A 26,582-nucleotide genomic window follows, 5' to 3' on the forward strand; every position below is an offset into this window, starting at 1 on the left:
AAAAAAAAAAAAAAAAAAAAAAAAAAAAAAAAAGCTAAGAAGCCTGTTCACCAATTCCTCAAAGTATAATCTCTGTTCTTTTTAAAGAATCTATAGAAAGCCACCAAGCAATATGGAACCTTTATTTTAATGTGATTACTGTACATCTGCAGTATTGGAATAATCCTTTTATAAATGGAACAAGAAGAAACAATGACAAAACCAAACTGGCATTTGATGTGAATCCATAGGAGTTTAAGCTTCAAACCCAGCCAAGAAGTTTGTTACAATCTCTTTCATCTTTGCATCTGACTCTTCTGAGATCTTTCCATCAGTCCTATTTTGAAAACAAAAGCAGATCAGTTCTGACCTGGATAAAAATTCAATGACTAGCTTGATTACAGAATTCAAAAGAATTTAAATAAGACTTTACATTTTAAAGCTTACAAAAAAGAAGACATCAGTTGTGTTCATACCTGATTTTGCCCAACAGGGTTTGATGTTGGCTGATAACATGAGACAAGAAAGCATTCTCAAACTTTGTGATCTTGCTGGGCTCCAGCTTATCAAGATACCCCCTGACACCAGCGTAGATAACAGCCACTTGCTCTTCAATAGCCATGGGAGCTGAAAAGAAATAAGTGAGTTGCTCAACAAATACATGCCATGTTTCCAAAGTCAGAGAAACTTACTTTTTCCACAAATTATTAACATGTCTCTACAGATCGCCTACTTTCACAAGTGGAAACCCCACATCAGTACTCCTTCCCACCTCCCCACCCTGAATCAGTTTTTTCCTCATAATGGTAAGCCTTGAAGTGTAACCTTTGAGCATATTCCATGAGCACTGTATATCATCCAGCAGCATTTATATTCTTTTAGGTATAAATAACTTGCTGAAACTTTATAGCAAGGTAGTACACACTAACATTCATTTTTTTTTTTAATTTTTTTTTTTGGCCGCACCCGCGCAGCTTGCAAGACCTTAGTTCCCTGACCAGGGATCGAACCCAGGCCCTTGGCAGAGTCCTAACCACTGGACTGCCAGGGAATTACCGACACTAACATTCTTTTAAATCTGCCAAATTCCACAATCATATAGCCAAGAGGGCGATGGTGGGGAGGAATGGAATCTACTATGTCTTAACTCCCAAAAGAAGGGTATTAGTACACCTTTCCTCACATTTACATTCAAATGATAAGGACTGTACTTTAATTAAGTAACACAGGTATCAATCACATTCAAAAGACAACATCTTTGATCAAAGATTAACAGCACATATCCTTATAAGGAGCTATGTGATATTCCCAGGTCCTAACACACAGTAGGAACTTGACCAAATGGAAAGTACAACTCACAGTACTGTCCTTGCTTCAGCAACTCAGTCAAACGCACACCACGACTCAAGAGTTGTTGAGTGGCAGCATCGAGGTCAGAACCAAACTGGGCAAAAGCAGCAACCTCACGATACTGAGCCAATTCCAGTTTCATGGTACCTGCCACCTGAAATACAGAAATGGTTAATTCACACAATACAAAAATACTTACCTCAATGACACAGACCACCATACAAATACACTTTGATTTTTAACCTAATGACACAGTGATGCAAATTACCTGTTTCATGGCCCTGGTTTGGGCAGCAGATCCAACACGGGATACAGACAAACCAACGTTAATGGCAGGACGGATACCTTTGTAGAACAATTCTGTTTCCAAGAAAATCTACAATGTAAGGAAAATACTCACGCTTATTAGCAGGCCTAAAGAAATCAACTATTTTCAAAATTAAGTCACTGTAGCAAAAGCTGAAGCCAGGAAGAATGTTAAATGTCTTCTTAAAGAGCTCCTCAAATCTTTCACAACCCAATCAACCTGCATATTCTATTGCTGAGATTAGGAAATGTGAGTGAGATGAGAAAAGAACAGGTATCGTATTTATATTGAAACTTATACAAGTGAAGTGGTGTGATCTCTCCAGGATTTGCTTCAAAATTATACAGGGAAGAGAATAGTGGGTAAAAAGAAAGCAAGAATGAAGTACACTATACCACGAATTGATAAATGGGTGGGATATGCGGGGTTTCATTATACTATTCTCTTAACATTTGAGATCTCCCAAAATGAAAAGTAAAAAGCATTTAACAAATTAGTTCAAAACTACTAATCTCAACCAATGCCTTGAAATCATCCGAAGCTTTCACACTTACTTTATCATAAAATCAATACCTGTCCATCAGTGATGGAAATGACATTCGTTGGAATGTAAGCAGACACATCACCAGCTTGTGTTTCTATGACTGGTAAAGCAGTCAAGGAGCCACCACCAAAAGCATCGTTCATTTTGGCTGCTCTCTCTAGCAGACGGGAGTGTAGGTAGAACACATCACCAGGATAGGCCTCACGACCAGGGGGTCGGCGGAGCAGCAGAGACATCTGACGATAAGCAACAGCCTATGGTATAGAAAAGGGTTGTGAAGTTCACCTATTAGACAGAAGCTACATTTGTCAACTACCATTGTGGCACCAACATACAAACAGAGTCTAAAAATACATTTCATTTGACCTGTTTGGATAAGTCGTCATAAATGATCAAAGCATGTTTGCCATTATCCCTAAAATATTCTCCCATAGAACATCCCGAATAAGGAGCCAGGTACTGAAGTGGGGCAGCATCCGAAGCAGTAGCTGAAACCACAATGGTGTACTTCATGGCATCTGAGAAGAAAATAAATTTTAAGTTTTACATGGTTATCAATATTGTGATTTTAGATTAGAGACTAGAATAAAAATTATCTAAGTGCTTTTACTGTGATTTACTATTAAAATTATCCAAATAGCTTCTACTTTAACGAAACTGACAGAACCTTAAAAGTTAGCTGCTGTTTTATACTAGTTTTTTACTTATTATTTTTGTATTGGTTTATATTAGAAACTTCAGCTCATTAGGGAGTAATTAAAATAAGCCTACATTAAGCATAAGCTATCCTAAGATTAGCAGCATCCCAGATAACAGCAATGAGACTACAGTTCCTTAATACCTGCATCTGTAAGTCTCTTCACCAACTGGGCAACAGTGGATCTCTTTTGACCAATAGCAACGTAGATACAGTATAGCTTCTTCTTTTCATCAGTTCCATCATTGAATCGTTTCTGGTTAATGATTGTGTCAATAGCAATTGACGTTTTGCTTTAAAAAGAGAAAATAAACATAAATCTTACTAAATACTTCAAAGGATCCCCCAACTTAAATTTCACTTCTCTTCCTCTTCCTCCTTACATCATATTCTACTCTCTCCTGGATATCCAAAGTACTTACCATTCCAAGCCTAAAAGTAATCTTTCCACAGAGCAAATTTTAGTTAGAACTTTTCAACAAGCTATCGAGTCTTTACCCAGTCTGTCGGTCACCAATAATCAGCTCACGTTGACCACGACCAATCGGCACCAAACTGTCCACAGCCTTAATGCCAGTCTGCATTGGTTCCCGCACAGAGATTCGAGGAATGATCCCAGGGGCTTTCAGACCAACGCGCCTTCGGGTCTTGGAACCAATTGGACCCTGTTAAACGATAAAAAGAAACCCCAGAACAATCAGTTTGACTCTTTGTTAGAAGCTACAACCACATCTAGTAAACGTTAAACCTACCTTTCCATCAATGGCATTACCAAGGGCATCTACTACACGACCCAACAGCTCCTCGCCGACTGGAACATCCACAATAGCCCCAGTTCTCTTCACAATATCTCCTTCCTTAATTAGTTTATCATTTCCAAACACGACAACACCAACATTGTCAGGTTCCAAGTTCAGAGACATACCCTATACAAAAGACACAATTGAATACCCATGAAGCTAGAGCGGCACTTCTTCCCATATACCTACACTACATATGAAAATAGAGAGAAAAAGTAATATTGACTTTTCAGATCTGGTTTACTCGTATTTTTCCAACGAACAATCTTCCTTAGTTAAGACTTCTAAAACAGCAACATGTTCCCTTGAATAATCATAGGTTAGAATTATAAGCCTAAGAAGCACCTTATCCCATCCTCTAAGAACTAAAAGAAGCAAAGAAATTGAACAGTTTAAGCTTTTTCTACTGCATTTCCTTTGACTATGGTTTTTGAACTGGGTGCCAGTATGAAATAAAGCGATCAAGGTCAACTAGGAATTTTAAGACATGCTTGATTCACATCTGTGAGAACTCCATGAACAATTTTTAAAAACTATCTAGTCAGAACCTGTACCCATCAGGTTAGTAAAAAGTTAAATTAAAAGCTACTTAATCAAAAACAAATCTATATAATATGACAGTGCTAGGTCATCTCTCATCATTACAATCATATTTCAAAATGGTAAGACTTTAGGTCCCTAAATCATAACCAAAGCAAAAAGGCTAGTCCAGGAACTCTGGTCAATAAATGAAGCTCTGGAGAATTACTTACAGTAAACACAGAGGAATATCATGGAGTATCATCGCAGGTACAAAATCCTTAGTCTGAATATCTGATGTTCAACAGAGTAGTCACTAATCATATGTGGCTATTTAAAATTTAAATTAATAATTGCCCTGTTGGGACTTCCCTGGTGGCGCAGTGGTTAGGAATCCGCCTGCCAGTGCAGGGGACACGGGTTTGAGCCCTGGTCCGGGAAGATCCCACGTGCCATGGAGCAACTAAGCCTGTGCGCCATTAACTACTGAGCTTGCGAGCCACAACTACTGAGCCCGCGAGCCACAACTACTGAAGCCCACACGGCTAGAGCCTGTGCTCTGCAACAAGAGAAGCCACTGCAATGAGAAGCCAGTGCACCGCAATGAAGAGTAGTAGCCCCTGCTCACTGCAACTAGAGAAAGCCCATGTGATGTGCAGCAATGAAGACCCAACACCCCCCCCACAAAAAAAGCTAAAAGGAAATTCAGTTCATCTATTTCAGCCTAACCTCTCAAATATATATACATTATAGATGAGAGATTAAATTTTTAGCCAAGGTCTGAGAGCTACTGATAAAACTTTCGGCTCCATAATTAGTCTTCCACACCAACAGGCTCTTTTTCCACACTGGACACTAGTAAGAAGACCAAGATCTTTCCCCCTGTGTGATTAGTGGATAATACTACTGCCCCTGGTCCACCTGGATATCATGCTCTGCTTTCATCAGAGAACCCGTGACTCCCACAACTTTTATTTCTCACCCTACTGCCCAACTAGGCTCAATCTAATAGAAAAAAGTAGACTTGTATCATTAGAGAGCTTCTGATAGCTACATCACTAGCTCACTTCTCAACAACAGATCCACTCTTACTAGAAATACAAAGTCAGTGGCTTTCAACTTTCCACCGGAAATGAATTTAATTAAAGTTATCAAATGCTTTCATATAGAATGATCTTAACAGCTACAAACAGACTTGAACTTCTCAAAATCTGGGTGAAGATTTACTCAGTTTTATATTTCAATGCTAATGGTTACAACTTATGTGTAAATCAGTCCCTAGGGTAAAAAGTTTGATTAACAAAAAATTTATTTTTTTTCACAATCTATAATAATGACAAACACAAACAGTGAAGCAGATTAGGATTCAAAGTAAAAAAAAAAATCTGACACAATCTCTGAATTACTAAATGAATAACTGAGGAGACACCAATGCTAAAACATCAAAATCTCATTTTATAATTTACCTTTAAACCTGAAGAAAACTCTACCATTTCTTCTGCTTGAACATTTCTCAGCCCATGTACACGGGCAATACCATCACCAATACTTAAAACACGCCCAGTCTCTTCAAGGTCAACAGAGGTATCAGCTCCAAGAATACGCTCTTCAAGAACAGAGGACACCTCAGCAGTGCCTATTAAGAGAGGACAATTCCATTACAAGAACAACCTGGTCCAAAGACCTTTTCAAAACTCATTTCCCCAAAAATATATAAACTAAAGTTTTGATCATAATAATCAAATTGCATTCTAAAACATAACATCCAACATTCTATTCAAAAAAGCTTGATACCTACCACTATGAAAATGAATCCAAGTGACTGAGAGAAAACTTCACGAGACAAATGTAAACCAGATAAGGAGCTAATCAAATTAAGCAATACCCTTAAAATAAACATTTCCTAACTTGTAATTCTTTGGTTTAATCTCTAGGAAATCTGTATTTATGTTAAAACTTGAATTTAACTCAAACTAAACTCTATAAAAAGCATATTTTTAAAATGCAGTGTATTTTAAAAAGCAACTCTGGGAATTCTCTGGCGATGCAGTGGTTAGGACTCTGTGCTTTCACTGCTGAAGGCGCAGGCTCAATCCCTGGTCTTGGAACTAAGTTCCCGCAAGTCTCGCAGCCAAAAAAAGGCAACTGTTTAACAAAGTGTAAGTACAGGTATCCCCCTCTTTTCCAAAGTTTCATTTATGCCATTTCACTTTTACAAAAAATGGTAATCGCTTCTTCACACTTTAGCCATTTCAGCTAAGGAAATGTTTCATTAGAATGTTCCACTTTCAAATAGTGGGGAAAACCTGTAACTTTTCCTTTAAAAGGATGCAGGTACTATTCTTCATCTCAGCATGTGGGAGATACCTAACTTTACTTCAAAAGCCCTAATGCACATTTCAAAAGAAATTCCCCAACCTACAGCATCTTCCTAAGCTTACCTCCTCACTTCTCTATTGCATTTACAATGTGCAAATTCAGACTGCCAGGTATAGGTTACCAATTATTGTCTTTGAAAAACATAGAGGTAAAAAGTACCTGCTTTTTTCCAGTGTTTTTTAGGAGAGAAAATGATTCATAGATCAGAAAGGGTGCCCACCACCTGATATATACTTTGTTTCCACCAAAGGGGCATTCATTATGAGAAAAAAAAAGAACCTGTACTAACATCAAAAGAGAACTACATAATTATAGTTCATTTCACTAGAACAAGAGAACCTGCCAAGACAGGGCTAAATGGCTCATTATGGGTTAAGAATCTGAGATTCCATAGTAACTAAAATTGAAAGAAAAAACTAATGGAAAAAACCCAAAACATCCACAGTAGGTATGTAACCTACGTAACTTGATTTTTCATTTAATAGCAAGGTAGTAAGTGTGGTGTAGACACAGAATTAACAACTTACCAGTCTTCTGAAAACGAGAGTTAGAGGCATGGAGGTTCCTTACAGCAATGAAGGATGATCCCAAAGCATTTTTGGAGACCTAGTGCAAGGATTTTTATTTTTAATCTAATTTTTTAAAAAGCCTTTATAAAACTAGCAAGCTTAAACAAACGCAGGCTTGGCTTAATCAAATTATCAGCGTAAATACTAACCACCACCTGAGAAAGCACTTTTGATCTATGTGAAAATCTATTATGCAGCTCCTGGTACACTATAAATATGCTAAAAAAAAGCATAGCATATTTTAAAAAGCAACAGCTAACAAAATATCTTTCTTTTTAAAGACATCGGTTAATATTATTTTGACTTTAGATATATTTCAATTGAGTTGTGTAAATTCTCAATTTGATAAACTGCTTCTAAAAGGGGCAAATCTCAATAGATTTTCTATTTCAACCTTAAAAAAAAAAGCCTGTAAATGTTAGAGTTTGATTAGAAACTAAGAGATATAGCACTTTTTTAAAAAAAAATGCCTTCAACAAAGCTTGCAGTAATCTGGACCCCTCCTCCTTCAAGTTGTAACACTGTGGTTGGTCAATGTCAATTCTGAAGACACTCCCTTCTATAGGACCTGGATGAAAATCATTAAAAATGCTTTTTTTTTTTTTTTGCTAACAGAAATCCAAAACGCTACCAAAGGTTGTTAGGGTAGTAAAATGACCAATATATTTATTTCACCTCCCAAACTGATATACTCTTAAGATGAAAGAACAAGTAAAAGTGTTTACAAAGGACCTAAAGGTTATGTCCTTAACCCCAAGTGATATTAGTAACGAAGGGCACTGACCTCCACAGGTTTTTTCCAACCTATGTTCTATTTTATTTTACTTGATTTCTCAAACACTAACGATTCCTCAAGGACGAAATCTTAAAACACGTCAAAGCACCATAAAGGAAAATCTGCCAGACTGGGACAATTTAGAAGCCAGCTCCTCTGCTGTCAAGGTATCGGCCGCAGTGAAATGCATATTTGCACCTGTACGGTGTTTTCATGATCGTTTCACTATTCAGCACTAAGAGACCGCCTATTGAAGCATTCAAAAAGCCACCTTCATTTATTGATTTCCTCTGAACCGACCTCGGGGAAGAGGTGGAAGGCTGAGGCCTGCTGACCTTCAATACAATGTCAGGCTCCCCAAGCTCGCTTCAACCAGGCCTGACAACAGTGCTCTGACCTTCAACGAGGAAGTCCCGGAGAAGCAGCCGGACCGAACCTCGCCGTTTCGCAGCAGGCCTCGGAAAACTAGCGCCCGAGTCCTGACCTTCACTCAAGGCCTCTCTCAGACAAAGACTGGAATCCTCCGGAGGCGCCATCTCTGGATAACACGAAGGTCACTGCCTCCCCTGCAGCACTCTGCACCCTCCCGCACGGGGCGACTAAAGGGCCATTCCGCCGCCAGCCCAGGACAGCCCGAGTGGCCAGCGGAGCAAGATGGCGCCGCCCGCCACAGCCCCTCACCCTCCGCGCAGAAAGAGCAGCCGAGCCCGTGCATGACCACCTACTGCCGCCGAGCCCCCTCCCTGCCGCCGGCACCCCGCGCTCACCAGCCCGGCCCGCCGAGGGAGGGCGCGGGCCACGGCCGCGGCGACGCGCACGGATAGCATCTTCGCAGCTCTTCCTCAGGTGCTTCCTCTGCAGCCGCAGCCTCTGGACTGACTGGGACAAAATGGCCGAGCTGCGAGGAAAGTCAAGGCGCCAGCACACGTGACCCGGAAGTACCGCCCCTCCCCCGGACGCGAATCTGCCGGTAATTACTTTTTTTAAGGATCGTTTTTAGATTTGAACCTCCAAATGACTAATTAGGCCTTTGCCAGCTTCGGCCCAGGCATTGGTTACCCATTTACTTTGATCTTTCGCGTAGACCTTATGGTTGCCCTGGGCGACCACGCGGGTAGCGGAACCGGCCAAGAAGCAGTTACCAGACCGCATCCCGGCAGGGCATTGATGCCGGCGTCACCCCGTCCTGGGGCGCGGCTAGCCTGACCGTCAGGGGGGTTGATTGTGGCGGGTCCGAAGCTACAGCTATTAAACCTTGGTGATGTAGGTGCAGTAAACAGTTATTTCAACTGGGCGGTTTGGCAGCAGAGCGTTTCCTGCTGGGCGAATTAACGCGGATTAATCCGCAGATCGCTGGCTAACACTCCAGATCCTCTGAGTCAAAAATTGGGGGCAATCTGAATCTTTGAAAAGCATCCACACCATTCTAGATGATCTGATAAGCACTCAAATTGGAGAATCGCAGTTCTTTTAGATTCGATCTAAAACAATCCTGTTTGCGAATTAGAGCAAATTGTTTAAAAAGTATAACGAGCATGGGGACCTCCCTGGTGGCGCAGTGGTTAAGAATCTGCCTGCCAATGCAGGAAACATGCGTTCCAGCCCTAGCCTGGGAAGATCCCACCTGCCACGGAGCAACTAAGCCCCTGCACCATAACTACCGAGCCTGCGCTGTAGAGCCCACGAGCCACAACTACTGAGCCGGCGTGCTGCAAATACTGAAGCCCACGTTCCTGGAGCCCGTGCTCCGCAACAAGAGGAACTACTGCAGTGAGAAACCCGCGCACGACAATAAAGAGTAGCCCCCACTCACATCAACCAAAGAAAGCCCGCATGCAGCAACAATGATCCAACGCAGCCAAAAATTGATAATTAATATAAATAAATAAATAAAAGGAAATAGGTTTTTTTAAAAAAGTATAACAAGCACAAATTCAAATAGAGTGGTTGCCAATCCTGCGAAGAATGGTCCAGAATCAAAAGTCTCATTCGAGGCTTCCCTGGTGGCGCAGTGTTTGCGCGTCCGCCTGCCGATGCAGGGGAACCGGGTTCGCGCCCCGGTCTGGGAGGATCCCACGTGCCGCGGAGCGGCTGGGCCCATGAGCCATGGCCGCTGAGCCTGCGCGTCCGGAGCCTGTGCTCCGCAACGGGAGAGGCCGCAACGGAGGGAGGCCCGCATACCACAAAAAAAAAAAAAAAAAAAAAAAAAAAGTCTCATTTGAGAGTGGGCTAGGGCTCAATTTTTCCTCTGCAAGCAACTAGTTTCATGACAGTAGGGACTTTACTTTTTCATTTGAAGTAAAATGGAAATGATGAAAATAACTTTCTATACCAACCCAATGAAATCAGGATGGGACTTTTGTTCCTCCCCGATTTTTTGGTGATATTGAGATTTTTGTGATATGTAGAGAATTTGGCGGGGGTGGGGGGATGCTGGGTATTTTGTGATAGTGGAGACTATTAACGTTGCCTTCACTTGCGCCTGTACTGAGAAGGATCTTTCAGCTTCATCCACCAAATCCTGGTTTACACAAAACCTTAATTTGGGTGGGGCATATGAATATGGGTTATAACAGTCATCTCCTAAAACAGCTTGCAAATATTATATGGCCAGCAATCCCTTTCTCTAATATTCTACTTTCTTTTCAAGATGAGCCATGGATACATACGACAGTCCTCCTGGAAATTAGGTGTAGGAACAGGTAAAATTTTGGTTTTTAAAAACAAAGTTCAGGAATATTTTGTAAAACTTGTAGTGATGAAAGTGGACAAAGGGCAAAAAGATAACTTTTCCCCCCACTTATCTGGAATTTAGTTAATGAGCAGATACATATTTAACCAAAACAAACAAAAAAAGAATAAAAAAGCCATACAGTATGGTGCTGGCTAGTTAGTTAAATTTCGTTGAAAAGTTTAATTATTTAAAATAGACATATGACTTAGGAAAAAGATATTTGGTGCTAAGTTATCCACAATTTGATGTTAAACCACATATCACAGAAAGTTGAGTACATGGTCTACGTTTCCTAACGTATCAGTATACTACGGGAGGTTGTGGACACCAGCATGGTATAACCTGAGGAAGACTGAAACACCCAATAGGAGTCAGAACACTGTGGTCAGATTCCAGCTCTACCACCTCATCTTGGTCAAGTCATATACTCCGAGTGTGTGGTTTTAATGTGAAAATAGGTAAAATAATGGGTGTCCACCTATTTTACAGGATTCCTGTGAGAATGAAACAAAAATAGGAAAACATAGAAAACTATACATTCCCGTAGAAATATAAAGAACCTCTCATGGAGTTAACTACAGAGTGATGGAAGGAGAGAACTTTAGGAAACGCAAGAAATGAATGCAAGAATGGCTGAGTGGCAGTGCCAGTGCCAGCAGTTGTATGCCGTAAACCGTTTTAAAACAGTCTCCAGCACATTTAGAAAGAAAAAACAGCCTGGTTCTAGGCAACTTTAGTTCTCGTACTGCAGGTGATACCATGGAGAGCGCAGAGAGCTGCGAGGTGGTATCGGAGGAGAGCCTTGCAGTGCTGAAGCCTTGGACCAGCCTAGTCCAAGGGCTCAGCGCCTGGAGTCCTAGTAAAAACTACAACTCCCAGAAATCCCGGGCCCCAAAGGGGGCGGGCCCAACGGTGTGTGGGCGGGGTCATCAGAGCAAGCGAGGCGCTTCTCCCGCGAGAAGCTGCTCGAGAAGTGGCGGGAGTGGAGGCTATGGAAGCGCAGGAGGAGAAAGAGGCGCAGGTGATGGGGCGGGAGCGGGGCTTTGCTGCATCACGGAAACCGCGTCTTTGATACACCTGCCCTGCCGGCGGATCTCCTGGGCGCGCCACTTACTTTGTTCCTCTGCTGGTCCATATTTAGTCCCGCCTTCAAGATCTGTGAGCCTCCCCGCCCCACCCCCCTTAGACCATCGCCCCCCCACCCCCACCCCCACCCTTGGGGCGGGAGTTTTGAATGAGATAATAACTAGAGTTTCCCTTCCTTCCCGGCCTTCCCTGCCGGGATTCGGGCTTGGAGAGGGGTTGAGGAGAGCCCCCTGGTGCGAAACCTCCCCCTGGAGACTGGAGGGGGACTTCTGAACCCAAAGTCAACTTCCAGCCAAGCCTCTCCGTTCACTGCTGCTTCCTACCAGAATTTTCACACCAGACCTGCTTCAGTGTCTCGCATCCCAGCTCTAGGAGTTTCCTGGCATTGCGGGTCTTGTGGTGTGTTGAGGACAACTCTTTTTTCAGACTTTGCAACTGTAATAATGCCTTAGCACCTGCATATTGAGCTTTAAAGTTATTCGAGTGATGCAAAATATTAGCCTATACCGCTTTCGTAGCTTTGGGAAAGGATAGATTGTTTTCTGGTAGTTTTATTTATTGTGCTTGCTCACTTTTTATTTCCTGACATCTGGTATCTCTCACCCTAAAGACAAATTAGGATGTGAAGTAAGTAGGATGCCAGAATATTCATGGAAAGCATTTCTTTTGCTACTCATCACTTCTTGGCCATATTTTCTTCGTGCTATTGCAAAAAACAAGGCTTACAAAATTTGTATCCCTTGTAATGGATAGGTTGCTGCCTGGTTGAAAAAAATATTTGGAGATCATCCCATTCCACAATATGAGGTGAATCCGCGGACAACGCAGATTTTGCATCACCTTTCAGAACGCAACAGGGTCCGGGACAGGGATGTCTGCCTGGTAATAGAGGACTTGAAACAGAAAGCAAGGGAATATGAATCAGAAGGTGAGATTAATTCCAGAGTTTTGAATGAGATAATAACTAGAGGTAACCAAATTGTTTAACACTGAAGTATACAAGATTGATTTAGTGTAGACTACTTGTCAGTTTTGCTTCTTTATTTTACCCAGATTTGTCTTACACTGTGTTGTTATAGTAACTTAATCATAAATTTCATTATAGTATATATTTTATTGATACTCTGATGGTGAAACAGTAACACGTAAAAGATAAGAGTCTCTTTCCAGTCTCCATGCTTTAGTTATAATGAGCCATCATGACACCTGAGGTGGCAGCCATGAACTGTGACTTGAACAAATCACTCTGTTGCCATGTATTCATGGGACTGCATGAGAATTTTCTGCTGTGCATATGTAGTTTAAAAAAGTGTATTCAACACATCCATTGTCTTTATAACACAAACCACAAAAATAAAGATTGGGAATATACAAAAGAGGAAAGAAGTGAGATCTACGTTTGCCTACACTTAAGCAGGTGTATGGCATATGTTACATATGTTGTTTTGAATGTAGAGCAATTTATATTGTAAATCTATTGCATATGTGCTTTTTTCCAGTTTTCTTTTAAAAAATTAGTATGCAGTAAAATGACTTTTTGTTTGGTGTACTGTTTTAACACACATGGATTCTGAGAACCACCCCCACGGCTAAGATGCAGAACAGTTCTGTCACCCCCAAACACCTCCCCTGTGATGCCCCTTTGTAGTCATACTCTCCCGTATGCCTTTAAACTTGTTTAAATTTTAAATGATTTTATTTTAGTAGTTATTAAAATACAGTATGGAGAAAGGGGCTTTGAGTCCAGAAAAATCTTATTTTGCAAGAGCTTTCTTTTTGTCTATACTATTATGTAATGAAAATTCGAATGATTTTAAAAGTAAGATTATTCATGGCTGTCCTTGAGTACTTTTTAGAGTGGCATATATTAAGTAGCAAATGTTTCTAGTAATATATACAAAATTTTGACACAATTTACTATACTAAAGTATCCAGAAGAGCCCTGCCACCATTGATATCTTAACTCTACACATCATGTACTTTATTTTTTTAAAAATATTTATTTATTTAGGCTGTGCCGGGTCTTAGTTGTGGCATGGGGGCTCTTAGTTGTGGAATGCGGACTTCTTAGTTGTTGAATTAGATTCAGTAGTTCTTGAATTAGATTCAGTAGTTAGTGTCCTTTTTGGAATTTGTCCTTTTCATCTAAGTTATCTAAATTTCTGGGTACAATCGTTCATAGTATTCCTTTATAATCCTTTTTATTAAGTAGGTAGATCAGTGGAATGTACTGTCTTCTGATGCTAGTAATTTGAGTCTTTTTTCTTCTTAGTCAATCTAGGTGAAGGTTATAGCACAGGAAAGTCTGCTCAATATATATATATTTTTAAGGAAATGACAGTCACCTGATATTCATAGTGGTGTGCTTTATAGTTTATTTTATTGCCAGTTTTAATTTTTTTAATATTTATTTATTTATTTGGTCACGTTGAGTCTTAGTTGCAGCAGGCGGGCTCCTTAGTTGCGGCTTGCCAGCTCCTTAGTTGTGGCATGCGAACTCTTAGTTGCAGCATGCATGTGGGATCTAGTTCCCCAATCAGGGATCGAACCCAGGCCCCCTCATTGGGAGACAGGGGTCTTAACCACTGTGCCATCAGGGAAGTCCCTCTGCTCAATATTCTGTAATAACCTAAATGGGGAAAGAATTTGAAAAAGAATAGGTACTCTATATGTATAACTGAATCACTTTGCTGCACACCTGAAACTAACACAACACTGTTAATCAACTATATTCCAATACAAAAAAAAATTTTTTTTTTAAACTAGGTGAAGGTTTTTCAATTATGTTGAGCTTTTCAAAGAACTAGGCTTTGGTTTTAATGATTTTTTTCTTCTTTTTTAATCTATTTTATTAACTTTCACTCTGTTGTTTATTATTTCTTTCCTTTGGCTTGCTTTAGGTTTAGTCTGCTCTTCTTTTTTAAATGTTTTAAGCTTAGGCTATTGATTTGAGATCTTTCTTCTTTTTTAACATAGGAATTTACAAGTATAAATTTCCCTCTAAGCACTGGTTTAGGTGCATCCCCTAAGTTTTGGTATGTTATGTCTTCATTTTCATTCACCTCAAAGGATTTGATTTCTTTTTGACCCTTTGGTTATTGGGAGTATGTTGTTTAATTCCACATATTTATGAGTTTCCCAAATTTCTTTCTAATTTCTAATTTCATTCCATTGTAATGGGGGAATACTTTGTATTATATGATGATATTACCATTATAAAATGTCCCTGTTTATCTCTAGTAACATTTTTTGTTAAAAAGTCTATTTTATCTGATATTAGTACAGCCACTTCAGCTTTCTTATGGTTGCTGTTCGCATTATATATCTTTTTCCAGCCTTTATTTTCATTGCACTTTGCTCTATTGCACTTCACAGATATTGAGGGGTCTTTTTTTTACAAATTGAAGTTTTGTGGCAACCCTGTGTTGAGCAAATCTATCATTTTTCCAATAGCATTTGCTCACTTCGTATCTCTTACATTTTGGTAATTCTCACAATATTTCAGACTTTTACATTTCTCTCTCCCTCTCCTTGGGCCTCCATATTCCCTGAAACATAACAAATTGAAAATAGTCCTATTAATAACCCTACAGTGGCCTCTAAGTGTTCAGGTGAAAGGAAGTCACATGCCTCTAACTTTAAATCAAAAGCTAGAAATGATGAAGCTTAGTGAGGAAGGCATGTTGGAAACCAAGACAGGCTGAAAGCTAGGGCTCTTATGCCAGACAGTTAGCCAAGTGTGAATGCAAAAGAAAAGTTCTTGACCGATATTAAAAGTGCTACTCCAGTGAGTCATTTCCACTTTCAAGTCATTCTTTAATAAATACATTTCATAAGGCTATAGCTGGCATAGATAGTGATTCCTCTAATGGATCTGGGCAAAGTAAATTGAAAACCTCTGGAAAGAATTCACCATTCTAGATGCCACTGAAAACATTCGTGATTCGTTGGAAGAGGTGAAAATATCAGCATTAGCAGGAGTTTGGAAGAAGTTGATTCCAGCCCTCATGGATGACTTTAAGGAGTTCAAGACTCCAGTGGAGGAAGTAACTGCAGGTGTGGTGGAAATAGCAAGAGAACTAGACTTAGAAGTGCAGCCTAAAGATGTGACTGAATTGCTGCCATCTCATGATAAGACTTTCACAGATGAGGAGTCGCTTCTAATGGATGAGCAAAGAAAGTGGTTTCTTGAGAAGGAATCTACTCTGGTGAAGATGCTGTGAAGATCGTTGAAATGACAACAAAAGATTTAGTATATTACATAGCTTACTTGATTAAAGCAGTGGCAGGGTTTCAGAGGATTGACTCCAGTTTTGAAAGAAGTTCTTGGGTAGAATGCTGTCAAACAGCATTGCATGCTACAGGGAAATCATCTCTGAAAGGAAAAGTCAATCAGTGTGGCGAACTCTGTTGTCCTGTTTTAAGAAATTGCCACAGAATTGCCCAGCCTTCAGCAACCATCACCTTGATCAGTCAGCAGCCATCAACATCAAGGCAAGACCCTCCACCAGCAAAAAGATTATGGCTCACTGAATACTCAGATGTGGTTATCATTTTTTAGCAATAAGGTATTTTTTTTTTGCGGTACGCGGGCCTCTCACTGTTGTGGCCTCTCCCCTTGCGGAGCACAGGCTCCGGACGCGCAGGCTCAGCGGCCATGGCTCACGGGCCCAGCCGCTCCGCGGCATGTGGGATCCTCCCGGACCGGGGCACGAACCTGTGTGCTCTGCATCGGCAGGCGGACTCTCAACCGCTGCGCCACCAGGGAAGCCCCAGCAATAAGGTATTTTTAAATTAAGGTATGTACATTGTTTTTTTAGGCATAATGCTATTGCACACTTAATAGACTACAGTATAACATAAACATAACTTTTATATGTCCTGGGAAACCAAAAGATTCACATGACTCTCTTTATTGCAATATTTGCTTTATTGCAGTGTTCTGGAACCCCAGTATCTCTGACTTATGCCTGAATTTGTATCTTTGAATCTGAAGTGTGTCTCCTGTAGACAGCATGTAGTTGGATCCTGTTGTTTTTTTCAGTCTTATAATCTCTGCCTTTGGTTGGATTGTTTAATGCATTCCCATTTAATGTTATTATTGATATAGTTGTATTTATATCTGCCAACTTACTTTTCATTTTCTATATATTACATCTTTTTTTGTTTTGCTATTTTTCCTTTATCGCTTTCTTTTGCATTACGTAAATATTTTCTAATGTAACATTTAAATTTCTTCAGTGATTTTTTACTTCTTTTTTTTCAGTTCTTTTTAGTGTTGCTCTGAGGTTTGCAACTAAATCTTATCAGCTCAGCTTCATATTTGTACTAGCTTAATTCCAGTGAGATAGAGAAATGTTGCTCCTATGTAGCTCTGTTCCTCTTTTCCCCCCTTTTGTGGTATTATTGTTACACATATTACATCTAATAATATTATGGACTCAACAGTATACTGTTATATTATTACTTAACCATCTGTAGTCATTTCCTTAGCCCTTTACACCTTTACTACCACCACATCCTTTGTGCTATTTTTAACATATATATTACATTTCTATAATCCAACAATGCCTTATATAAATATTATTTTATCCAGTTGCTTTTTAAGTCAGTTAAGAGAAAAACGAAGGAAAAAAATTCATTTATGATCTTTATAATTCTTCATTTACCTTTACTGATAATTCATTGCTTTTTGTGCGCATTTGAATTACTGTTTGGGGTCACTTGCTTTAAGCCTGCAGAACTTCCTTTAACATTTCTTATAAGTTGGGTCTGGTGACAATGAAATTCTCTCAGTTTTTGTCTATCTGGGAGTCTTTATTTTGCATTTATTTTTGAAAGAAAGCTTTGCTACTTGTAGGATTCTTGCTTGACAGTTTGCTCTTTGAGCACTTTGAATATGTTATCCTGTTGCCTTTTGGTCTCCGTTGTTTCTGTCAAGAAGTTGACTGTTAATCTTACTGAGGCTTCCTAGTATATGTCATTTTTCTTTTGCTGTTTTCAAGATTTTCTCCTTGTCTTTTTTTTTGTAATAAATTTATTTATTTATTTATTTATTTATTTATTTATTTTTGTCTGTGTTGGGTCTTTGTTGCTGCTCACGGGCTTTCTCTAGTTGCAGTGAGCGGGGGCTAGTCTTTGTTGCAGTGCACGGGCTTCTCATTGCGGTGCCTTCTCTTGTGGCGGAGCATGGGCACTACGTGTGCGGGCTTCAGTAGTTGTGGCACACGGGCTCAGTAGTTGTGGCGCACGGGCTTAGTTGCTCCGTGGCATGTGGGATCTTCCCGGACCAGGACTCGAACCCGTGTCCCCTGCATTTGCAGGCGGATTCTTAACCACTGTGCCACCGGGGAAGCCCCCTCACTGAATTTTAATAGATTTTCTTGAACAGATGTTTCTTCATTTGCCATTTGTCCTTAGGGGCATTTCCAGAAGCTTTAAATGGTTGTGTTTTGTTTGGGGGGTTTTTCTTGTTTTGTTTTTTGGGGTTTTTTTTACAATTTTCACCAGTTTCACTGGAGTGTAGGTGAGCAGAGCTCCTCACACTGTTATGTTGGAAGTCAGACTCCTGGTGGATTGATTTTTGGCAAAGATGACAAGACAATTTGATGGAGGAGAGAATAGCCTTTTCAGTGAATAGTGCTGGGATAGGTGGATATCCACATGTACAGAATGAAATTGCACCCTGCCTCATAACATATATAAGAATTAACTCAAGGGCTTCCCTTGGTGGCGCGGTGGTTGAGAATCCGCCTGCCGATGCAGGGGACATGGGTTCGTGCCCCAGTCCCAGAAGATCCCACATGCAGCGGAGCGGCTGGGCCCGTGAGCCATGGCCGCTGAGCCTGCGGCGTCCGGAGCCTGCGCTCTGCAACGGGAGAGGCCACAACAGTGAGAGGCACGCATCTGAGAAAAAAAAAAAAAAAAAAAAAGAATTAACTCAAAATGAATGAAAAACCTAAAAGTAAGAGCTGAATCTAAAACTCAGAAGACAACATATGTGTATATCTTCATGACTTTGGATTTGGCAATGGTTTCTTAGCTATGATACCAAAAGCACAAGCAACAAAAGAAAAGTAGGTAAGTTGAACATCATCAAAATTAGAAACTTTTGTCCTCAAAGGACACTGTCAAGTAGATGAAAAGACAGCCCACAGAGTGGGAGAAAATATTTGCAAATTGTATATCTGATAAGGGACTTATATCTACAATAAATGAAGAATTCTTACAACTGAATAATAAATAGACAACCCAGTTAAAAATGGATAAGGGAGGGACTTCCCTGGCAGTCCACTGGTTAGGACCCCACGCTTCCACTGCAGGGGCCCAGGTTCTATCCCTGGTCAAGAAACTAGGATCCCATAAGCTGCGGCCAAAAAAAAAGGTTAAGGGATATGAATATACATTTCTCCCAAGAAGATATACAAATGGCCAGCAAGCACAGCATCATTAGCCATCAGGGAAATGCAAATCAAAACCACATTCCACTTCACACCTACAAGGATGGCTATAATCAAAAAGACAAGGTCGGGCTTCCCTGGTGGTGCAGTGGTTGAGAGTCCGCCTGCCAATGCAGGGGACACGGGTTCGTGCCCTGGTCCAGAAAGATCCCACATGCCGCGGAGCGGCTGGACCCGTGAGCCATGGCCACTGAACCTGCGCGTCCGGAGCCTGTGCTCCGCAGCAGGAGAGGCCACAACAGTGAGAGGCCTGCGTACCGCAAAAAAAAAAAAAAAAAAAAAAAAAAAGACAAGGTCTTGAATTATCATTTTATTGATCATTATTCAGTTCTATGAATGATCACTGTGCAAAAAAAATAAATAATACAGCTGTTGGTGAAGATGACAATGTGGAGAAATTGGAACCTTCATACATTTCTGGCAGGAATGTAAATATCAGTAGCTTTGGAAAAGAGTCTAGCAATTCTTCAAATAGTTAAACATAGAGTTACCATATGACCAGCAGTTCCACTCCTAGTTATATACCCAAGAGAAATGGAAACATATGTTTATGTAAAAACCCATACGTGAGTGTTTATAGCAGCATTATTCATAGTAGCCAAAATGTGGGAGCAATCCAAATGTTCGTCAATGGATGAATGGATAAATAAAATATGATAAATCTATACAATGGAATATTATTCTTCCATAAAAAGGGATGAAGTACTGACTGATACCTGCTACAGAATGGATGAACCTTGAAGCCATTATGCTAAGTGAGAGAAGCCAGTCACAGAGGATCCCATATTATATGACACCATTTATATGACATTATATGTCCAAATTCGGCAAATGAATAGAGACAGAATGTAGGGTAGTGGTTGCTAGGGCTTCATGGGTTGGGTAGCTGGAAAATAATGACTGAGGAGTGTGGGATTTCTTTTTGGGGTGATGAAAATGTTCTAAAATACTTTAGGTGAGTGGATTATAGGTTATGTGAAAGATTACAATAAAGCTGGTAAAATTAAAGCAAAACAAAGATCTTAGTCACCATAAAACTCATATCTTTTCAGCCAAGCATCTTCAAGACCTTCTCCTGGAGAGTGTGAATTTTTCCCCTGCCAATCTCTCTAGCACTGGTTCCAGGTATCTGAATGCTTTGGTTGACAGTGCTGTGGCCCTTGAAACAAAGGATACCTCACTAGCTAGGTAATTCTTGTGACAATTTTAATTTCTGCAGTCATATACACTGTAATGTCTTGACCTAAGGAGATTTTGTTTCTCAGGGTAATTTTTTATAGGAAATTAGCAGTGTATGCAGAAATACTGAATTTAGTTAACTCCTTATCATTGCTAGTGAGTATGTATAATTACTTCAGATAAACTTGGTATTGGTTAAATTTTAATGTTTTCTTCTTTCAGGATTAGGTTTGTGAAGGCTGGTTCTCATGTATATTTGAAGAGGGATTAGGTAGCACATCATTCCCTATAAACAGTAAAAAGAGCAGTAGGCTAAATCATCTGGTTGAGCATAGAGTAGTGATTTTTGGTCATGTCCCTACCCTATTGGATAGAGTAGGTTAAAGACCTTCAATTCTTTGTGACAGGCATTTCACCTATATAACGACATTATCCTTCTAACAACCTTAAGAGGAAACTGAGGCTCGGTAGAGGTGGGTTAAATAACTTCTCTGAGCTAGTAAATGGCAGGCTTGGGATTCAAACCCGGTCTGACTCAAAAGTCCATAGGACTATCACTGTTGGCTGCATCTTAGCTAGGACTACCACTACAACTTATAATCAGAGAATTGTATGGCCATTCTGCTTAACTGCTAATATAAGAGCTTGGAATATATATAAATATTTAAATATATATATATATATAAATATATATATATAAATAAATATATATGTACACACACACACACTTAAATAGTAGAGTTTTAGATATAAGATCATGTAGGCCTTATGGCAGCAGAAATCTAGACTTGAATTAAGTCAATTCAGCAGACACCAAATACTAATTATATCCTAGGCATATAATCTGTATAACTCTTTATGTAACTATCTGTCTCCCTCCTCCCTCTCCCTTCCTCCCTCCCTATATATATGTGTTTGTATATATATATATGTGTGTGTGTGTGTATATATATATATGTATAGCTATACATATAGTCACTGGGGAAGCAGAAATGAATAGAATAATGAATGCCAGCAAGTACAGTCTCTGCTCATGGTAAATTAACGGAGATGGACATGTAAAATTATAACATAGTATGACAGCTGCAGCACTACAGTAATGTACAAGCTGTAGCTAGGAAGCACAGAGAAAGGAGTAGTGAATTCCAGAATGGGAGTAAATCTTATTTGAGTTTTGAAGGACAAATGGAAATTTGCCAGCTGAAGAAGGTTATTCCAGACAGTGAGAACAGTGTGTAAAATAATATAGAGGTATGAAACAGCATGGTTAAAGAAGAATCAAAAGAGAAATAAAATCATTTTTAGAAATGAGGAATAATTGTAATTCTTGTCCTTAATGTCCATTTACGTGACTAGATTCTTCTTTTAGTTTTATCCCTGCAGTGAATGATTTGACCTCTGATCTTTTTTGCACCAAATCCAAAAACGAAGAAATCAAGCTTGAATTGGCAAAACTTGAGAAAAATCTAACTGCAACTTTAGTATTAGAAAAATGTCTACAAGAGTAAGTAATTGAGTTGGAAGTGGTGACAATTTTTATTATAAAGGCAGTAACAGGACATTAGTTTTGGCGATAGATATGATTTAAAACAACACATTAGGAAATGGGAAGATAAAATGTTTTTTTAAGTAGAAAATGACTTGGGTGAATGTAGGAGTGGTTGAGTACATATTTTTACCTTTTACTTTATACAGTTTCTTTTTTCTCTCTGTTTTACAAATAACCTGTTTATAATTTTCAAAATGTATGTGAATTTTTTTTTTTTTTACTTATAAACTATGGTGCAACTTAAAGTCATGTTATATTTTGTTGCCCTTTCTTACTAGAGCTCTGGTACCCCTCTTGATGCTTTGGACCTTCTTTAGGTCCCTATAGCCCCAGAGATTAGATGCTGTGGATCAGGAGTATGTGAATGCACAAGTAATTTACTGGTGTGTAAATTTATCCAACAAATATTGACTATGTATATGCAAAGCACTGTGTCATGTCACATTTAGGTGAGAGGCCTTTGGGACCTCCATAATTCAAATTGACTTTAGGATCTGTTAAGTCAGTTTTTTGAGCAGCAGATCTACTTTCTCCAAGAATAATTGACATAGATTAATCTTAAAATTATTTAGTATTCCTTGAGAAAAATCCCAGATGGCAACATGGAGGGAAAGATGACCTAGAAGGGTACATGATAGCCAGTCTGGCGTATAAAATTTATGGTAGAAAATCCAGCAAGTGTGTTATCTCCTGTTGATACTCTTGACTAATCCAGAGTTGAATCAAAAAAGTAGTAGAGCTTCCTTTTTATAATAATTTCACTGAGAAGAAAATGTTCTCAACTTCATTCTTTAAAGGGATCTCAGGAAGGCAGAGTTGCATCTGTCTACGGAAAGGGCCAAAGTTGACAATCGTCTTCAGAACATGGACTTCCTAAAAGCCAAGTCAGAGGAGTTCAGGTCTGGAATTAGAGCTACAGAGGTTTGTATGAAGGACTGAATATTTTTAGCTCTCTTCAGACTTATTTTCAACTTTCATCCTCAGAACTAGGCAGTATTGTTATTCCCTTTTTACGACCAGGGAACTGCTGAGAAGGCGGGTGACTTGCCCAAGGTTACACAGCTACTTAACAGCAGATCCCAATTCAAATGCAGGCTGCCAGGCCCCGAAGCTCAGGCTCTTAAGCACTGCACCCATCTTGTCACAAATCTCTGTCTGGAATGACTCCCCTGCAACATAAAAGTGCTTAGGAGCAGGTGTAGTCCTTCATCTATGATTTATAGCTTCTCTTTACTGTGTTATATGTTGAAAATATTTCATGAGGGTCACTTGCAAAATAATTTTTTAAACTGAACTCCCTTTTTTGTAATTGTAGGAGCAACTTTCAGCCAGAGGAATGGATGCTTCTCTGTCTCATCAGTCACTGGTAGCACTTTCAGAGGTATGCTTACTTTAACCCAATTTAACTTTCTTTAAAATGTTAGTGCACTCTACTTTTTCATTTGTTTCTTTTTATAAAGCTTTATTCACTATTGACCTGATTTATTTTCCTTTACCGCTGTACTTTATGTTCACCGGTATTTATACCTTTATTACTTGTTTATCTATATATATTCTTCCATTTGTCTGGTTTCCTTTATTTATTACTATATGCTAGAAACTCTTTGCTGGGGTCAGTTATATGTTATTGATTTATTTATTGAACGAATGTATTGAGGGACTATGTGCTAACCACCTCGGTCCTCCTCTTTCTTCTCTTTCAGTTAAACAGGTCCCATACTCCTATAGAATGCAATTCTGGGGTTTTAGATTGTATAAGGGTTTTATCTATTTTCATGGGAAGAGGGAGAAATGGAGGGTTTTGTTTTACTTTTTTTTCTTAAGATTTTTTGGTAGTTTGATTTTTGAAATTTAAAATTGGCAATTCATAAGTATGTATTTGAGACTCTTAATTATTCCCTGATGTTCTGATTCCTCTTAATTACATTATTTTGTATTCCTAAGCAGCATACTTAAATCTTATTCTTAATAAATGGGAGTATAACTTCTATTTTAGCATCTTCTAAGGATTGTTTCCATTTGTTATCCATTTATCTTTGAAGCTCTTTATTTGATACATTATTTAAACTATTCTAATGTTAATGCTTTGTCATGTTTTATTTTAGAAATAGACAGTGTTTAGTTGCATTGTGAATATCTCTATTACTCTGTGTTTTTTTCACCCCCAGAAATTGGCAGAACTAAAACGACAGACTATACCTCTGAAGAAAAAATTGGAGTCCTATTTAGATTTAATGCCGGTAATTATTTTTATGAAATTAAAAAAAAATGTTCCTCTTTTCCACCTTTCCCCAAGGGCACTAAATGATCATGAAAATCCTGGGTCCATGTTTAATGATTTAAAATCTATGCTGAGGGACTTCCCTGGTGGTCCAGTGGCTAAGACTCCATGCTCCCAATGCAGGGGGCCTGGGTTCGATCCCTGGTCAGAGAACTAGATGCCACAAGCCTCAACTAAGAGTTCGTATTCTGCAGCTAAAGATCCCACATGCCACAGCTAAGACCCGGTGCAGCCAAATAAATATTTTAAAAATAAATAAAGTCTGCTGAATTTTAGTATTGTATGTACATTGGATATACTTTCTACAACGTTTTTTGCCTTTTGAAAAGGATTGTTATATTCTTTTTCCCCTTGCATCCTAGCTGAGGCAACATAACCTTTCCTTATTTTGTTTTCCTTTAAAAGAATCCATCTCTTGCTCAGGTGAAAATTGAAGAAGCAAAGCGAGAATTAGTAAGTAGTTCCATTTTTTCCTTCCGATTTTTAAAAAATAAATGCTGACATAGCTAAAACTCCTTCCTCCTCCTTCTTTCCTTTCTACTCAGAGGTGAGCCACAGTCCCAGACTTGGCTGTGTATCATTACCATGCATCTTTTAATACTTTTTTGGCATATACGTATCTTTTTTTTTTCATAAAAAATACATAGTGGTCTTTTAAAATTTTGTATAGATTTTCCGGGATGGAAAAGGAGGGTTGAGAGACATAGAATATTCTAGGCAAAAGGAATTAACAAAAGCATAAGAGCCGAAAAATGGAGGACTTTTTCAAGCTTTGGCAAGTGAAGCAGTCCAGCTGCTTAGGAGTATGCAGTGGAAGATAGGGCTGAAGAAGGTCAATTGGTTTATGAGATGAAGGACCTTAAATATAAAGAAGGTTGTTCTTGGAGGCTGTAGGGGACCACTGAAAGTTGTTCTGTGTTACCTTGTTTTTTAAGCTAAAGAGAAATGTGATAAAGGTTATGCTTTTTGATCAGGCCTGTTGTTTAAGAAGATTTTTCTGGAATCAGTGTATAGGGTGGATTGGAGGAGGGAAAAAGAAAATTGCAGAAACTAGTTGGCCTGTTTAGGCCAGATGAGAAGTAATGAGAACAGTGGCAATGAGATTGGAAAAGAGTGATGTGAGAGACATTGCAGGAGTATGTTGCTTAGGGAGTAAAGGTCAGAAAAATCTATTCAAGTATCACTGCAGTCATTCACCTCTCTAAAGGTTCCCCCCCACCTTTTAATGTTTAATAGCATCAGGAGTCTGAAAACTTTTGGGGTGTGGGAAGTGGAGAGATATAAAAGCAAGGGGAATATCTCAAAGAATATTTAATATTTTGTAATGGTATTTTTAAAAATTTCTGTTTCAATGTTTTTCCTTTTTGCTTCCCTTATTTTAAATAACATTAGAAGTTAGAGCACCTTCTTTATGTCCTTATTTATAACATTTATGCTGTTTCTTTCTTCCTTTAGGATACTGTTGAAGCTGAACTTACAAAGAAAGTAAACATGATGGAACTGTGACCAGAGCCAAATAAATTTCATCTTTCTTAACAAAGTAAACTGAATAGGACTTTAAAGAATTATTTCTTCATGGCATTCCTTATACCTTAATTTCTGTGTTCTTAGATGAGATAATAATGTCGTTATTGATAGAATAGTGGTTTCTGATTGTGTATTAAATTTTATGCTCAAATACATAGTTTTCATATGAAAAAACATTGGTTTTCTATGTTGGTGGTGGTTAAATGTCCTTCAGTAGTTCTCTTAGGTGAACTGTGACTGTTGTCCTGCAGTCGCTCACTAGGTCAGCTAAGTGAAAGGGAAAGGTTCTGCAACTTCAGTTATGTTTCTCCCACACCCCCGATCAGCTGACCTGCCTACCTCCAAATGTTAATATATGCAGGAATTTGGTTTATGAAAAAGATGACCTTGTAAATCAGTAGTAGAGAGACAGATAATTCAACACATCGTGCTAGATCTGTACTTCACCCCTTATATCAGGGTAATTTCGAGGGATCAAAGATTTAAATATTAAAAAAAAAAGTTAGTAAAGGAAATCATGGAGGAGTTTTAATGTTTTGATTTTTAAATAATCACAGAGTCAGAAACTTATGACAAATCCAGGAGCCATATAAAAACGATTGAAATGTTTGAAAACTTTGAAATACCAAAACTTCCTGTATGGCAAAATCTTTCATAACTACAATCAAACCATGACAAATGTAATATAGAGACGAAGAGAGATTTTTCACTATGTAGCTTTTTGGACTTCAAAAAATTTTGTGCCATGGAATCAAGAAGCAATTCGTTTTTTGAAGATTATCTAATTGACCTTAAAAATTTCCCTCCTCTCCTTTTCCACAAATATGTGGCTAAAGACATTTGTATT

The 26,582-nt window shown here is 39.0% G+C and overlaps 2 protein-coding genes across 2 annotated transcripts; one reads left to right on the plus strand and one right to left on the minus strand.

The window, feature by feature from the left end:
- Nucleotides 1-108: 108 nt before the first annotated feature.
- ATP5F1A (ATP synthase F1 subunit alpha) lies at nt 109-8,829 on the minus strand. Its single transcript, XM_007111001.4, has 12 exons — nt 8,687-8,829; nt 7,103-7,181; nt 5,663-5,832; nt 3,630-3,803; nt 3,376-3,542; nt 3,022-3,170; nt 2,547-2,698; nt 2,210-2,434; nt 1,598-1,705; nt 1,339-1,483; nt 456-606; nt 109-316 (listed from the first exon to the last, which is right to left on the minus strand). The coding sequence occupies exons 1-12, from the start codon at nt 8,744-8,746 to the stop codon at nt 235-237; spliced, it is 1,662 nt and encodes a 553-aa protein (XP_007111063.1). The 5' UTR covers nt 8,747-8,829; the 3' UTR covers nt 109-234.
- A 2,765-nt stretch (nt 8,830-11,594) lies between these two features.
- On the plus strand, nt 11,595-25,844 carry HAUS1 (HAUS augmin like complex subunit 1). The gene is made up of 9 exons (XM_007110999.2): nt 11,595-11,674; nt 12,493-12,667; nt 20,252-20,387; nt 21,748-21,882; nt 22,725-22,848; nt 23,243-23,308; nt 24,096-24,167; nt 24,614-24,661; nt 25,664-25,844. The coding sequence occupies exons 1-9, from the start codon at nt 11,645-11,647 to the stop codon at nt 25,712-25,714; spliced, it is 837 nt and encodes a 278-aa protein (XP_007111061.1). The 5' UTR covers nt 11,595-11,644; the 3' UTR covers nt 25,715-25,844.
- Nucleotides 25,845-26,582: the final 738 nt, after the last annotated feature.

The sequence above is a fragment of the Physeter macrocephalus genome, chromosome 19 (assembly GCF_002837175.3).
Source record: "Physeter macrocephalus isolate SW-GA chromosome 19, ASM283717v5, whole genome shotgun sequence".
NCBI classification, from domain to species: domain Eukaryota; kingdom Metazoa; phylum Chordata; class Mammalia; order Artiodactyla; family Physeteridae; genus Physeter; species Physeter macrocephalus.

Coding starts and splice junctions, on each gene's coding strand:
- ATP5F1A (XM_007111001.4), bottom strand. CDS start 8,746: ATGCTATCCGTGCGCGTCGCCGCGGCCGTGGCCCGCGCCCTCCCTCGG. Junction 7,182..8,686: donor TCCCTCGGCGGGCCGGGCTG/GTGAGCGCGGGG, acceptor TCCTTGCACTAG/GTCTCCAAAAATGCTTTGGG. Junction 317..455: donor ACCCTGTTGGGCAAAATCAG/GTATGAACACAA, acceptor TTTTCAAAATAG/GACTGATGGAAAGATCTCAG.
- HAUS1 (XM_007110999.2), top strand. CDS start 11,645: ATGGAAGCGCAGGAGGAGAAAGAGGCGCAG. Junction 20,388..21,747: donor AAGGATACCTCACTAGCTAG/GTAATTCTTGTG, acceptor TTCTTCTTTTAG/TTTTATCCCTGCAGTGAATG. Junction 24,662..25,663: donor AAGAAGCAAAGCGAGAATTA/GTAAGTAGTTCC, acceptor TTCTTCCTTTAG/GATACTGTTGAAGCTGAACT.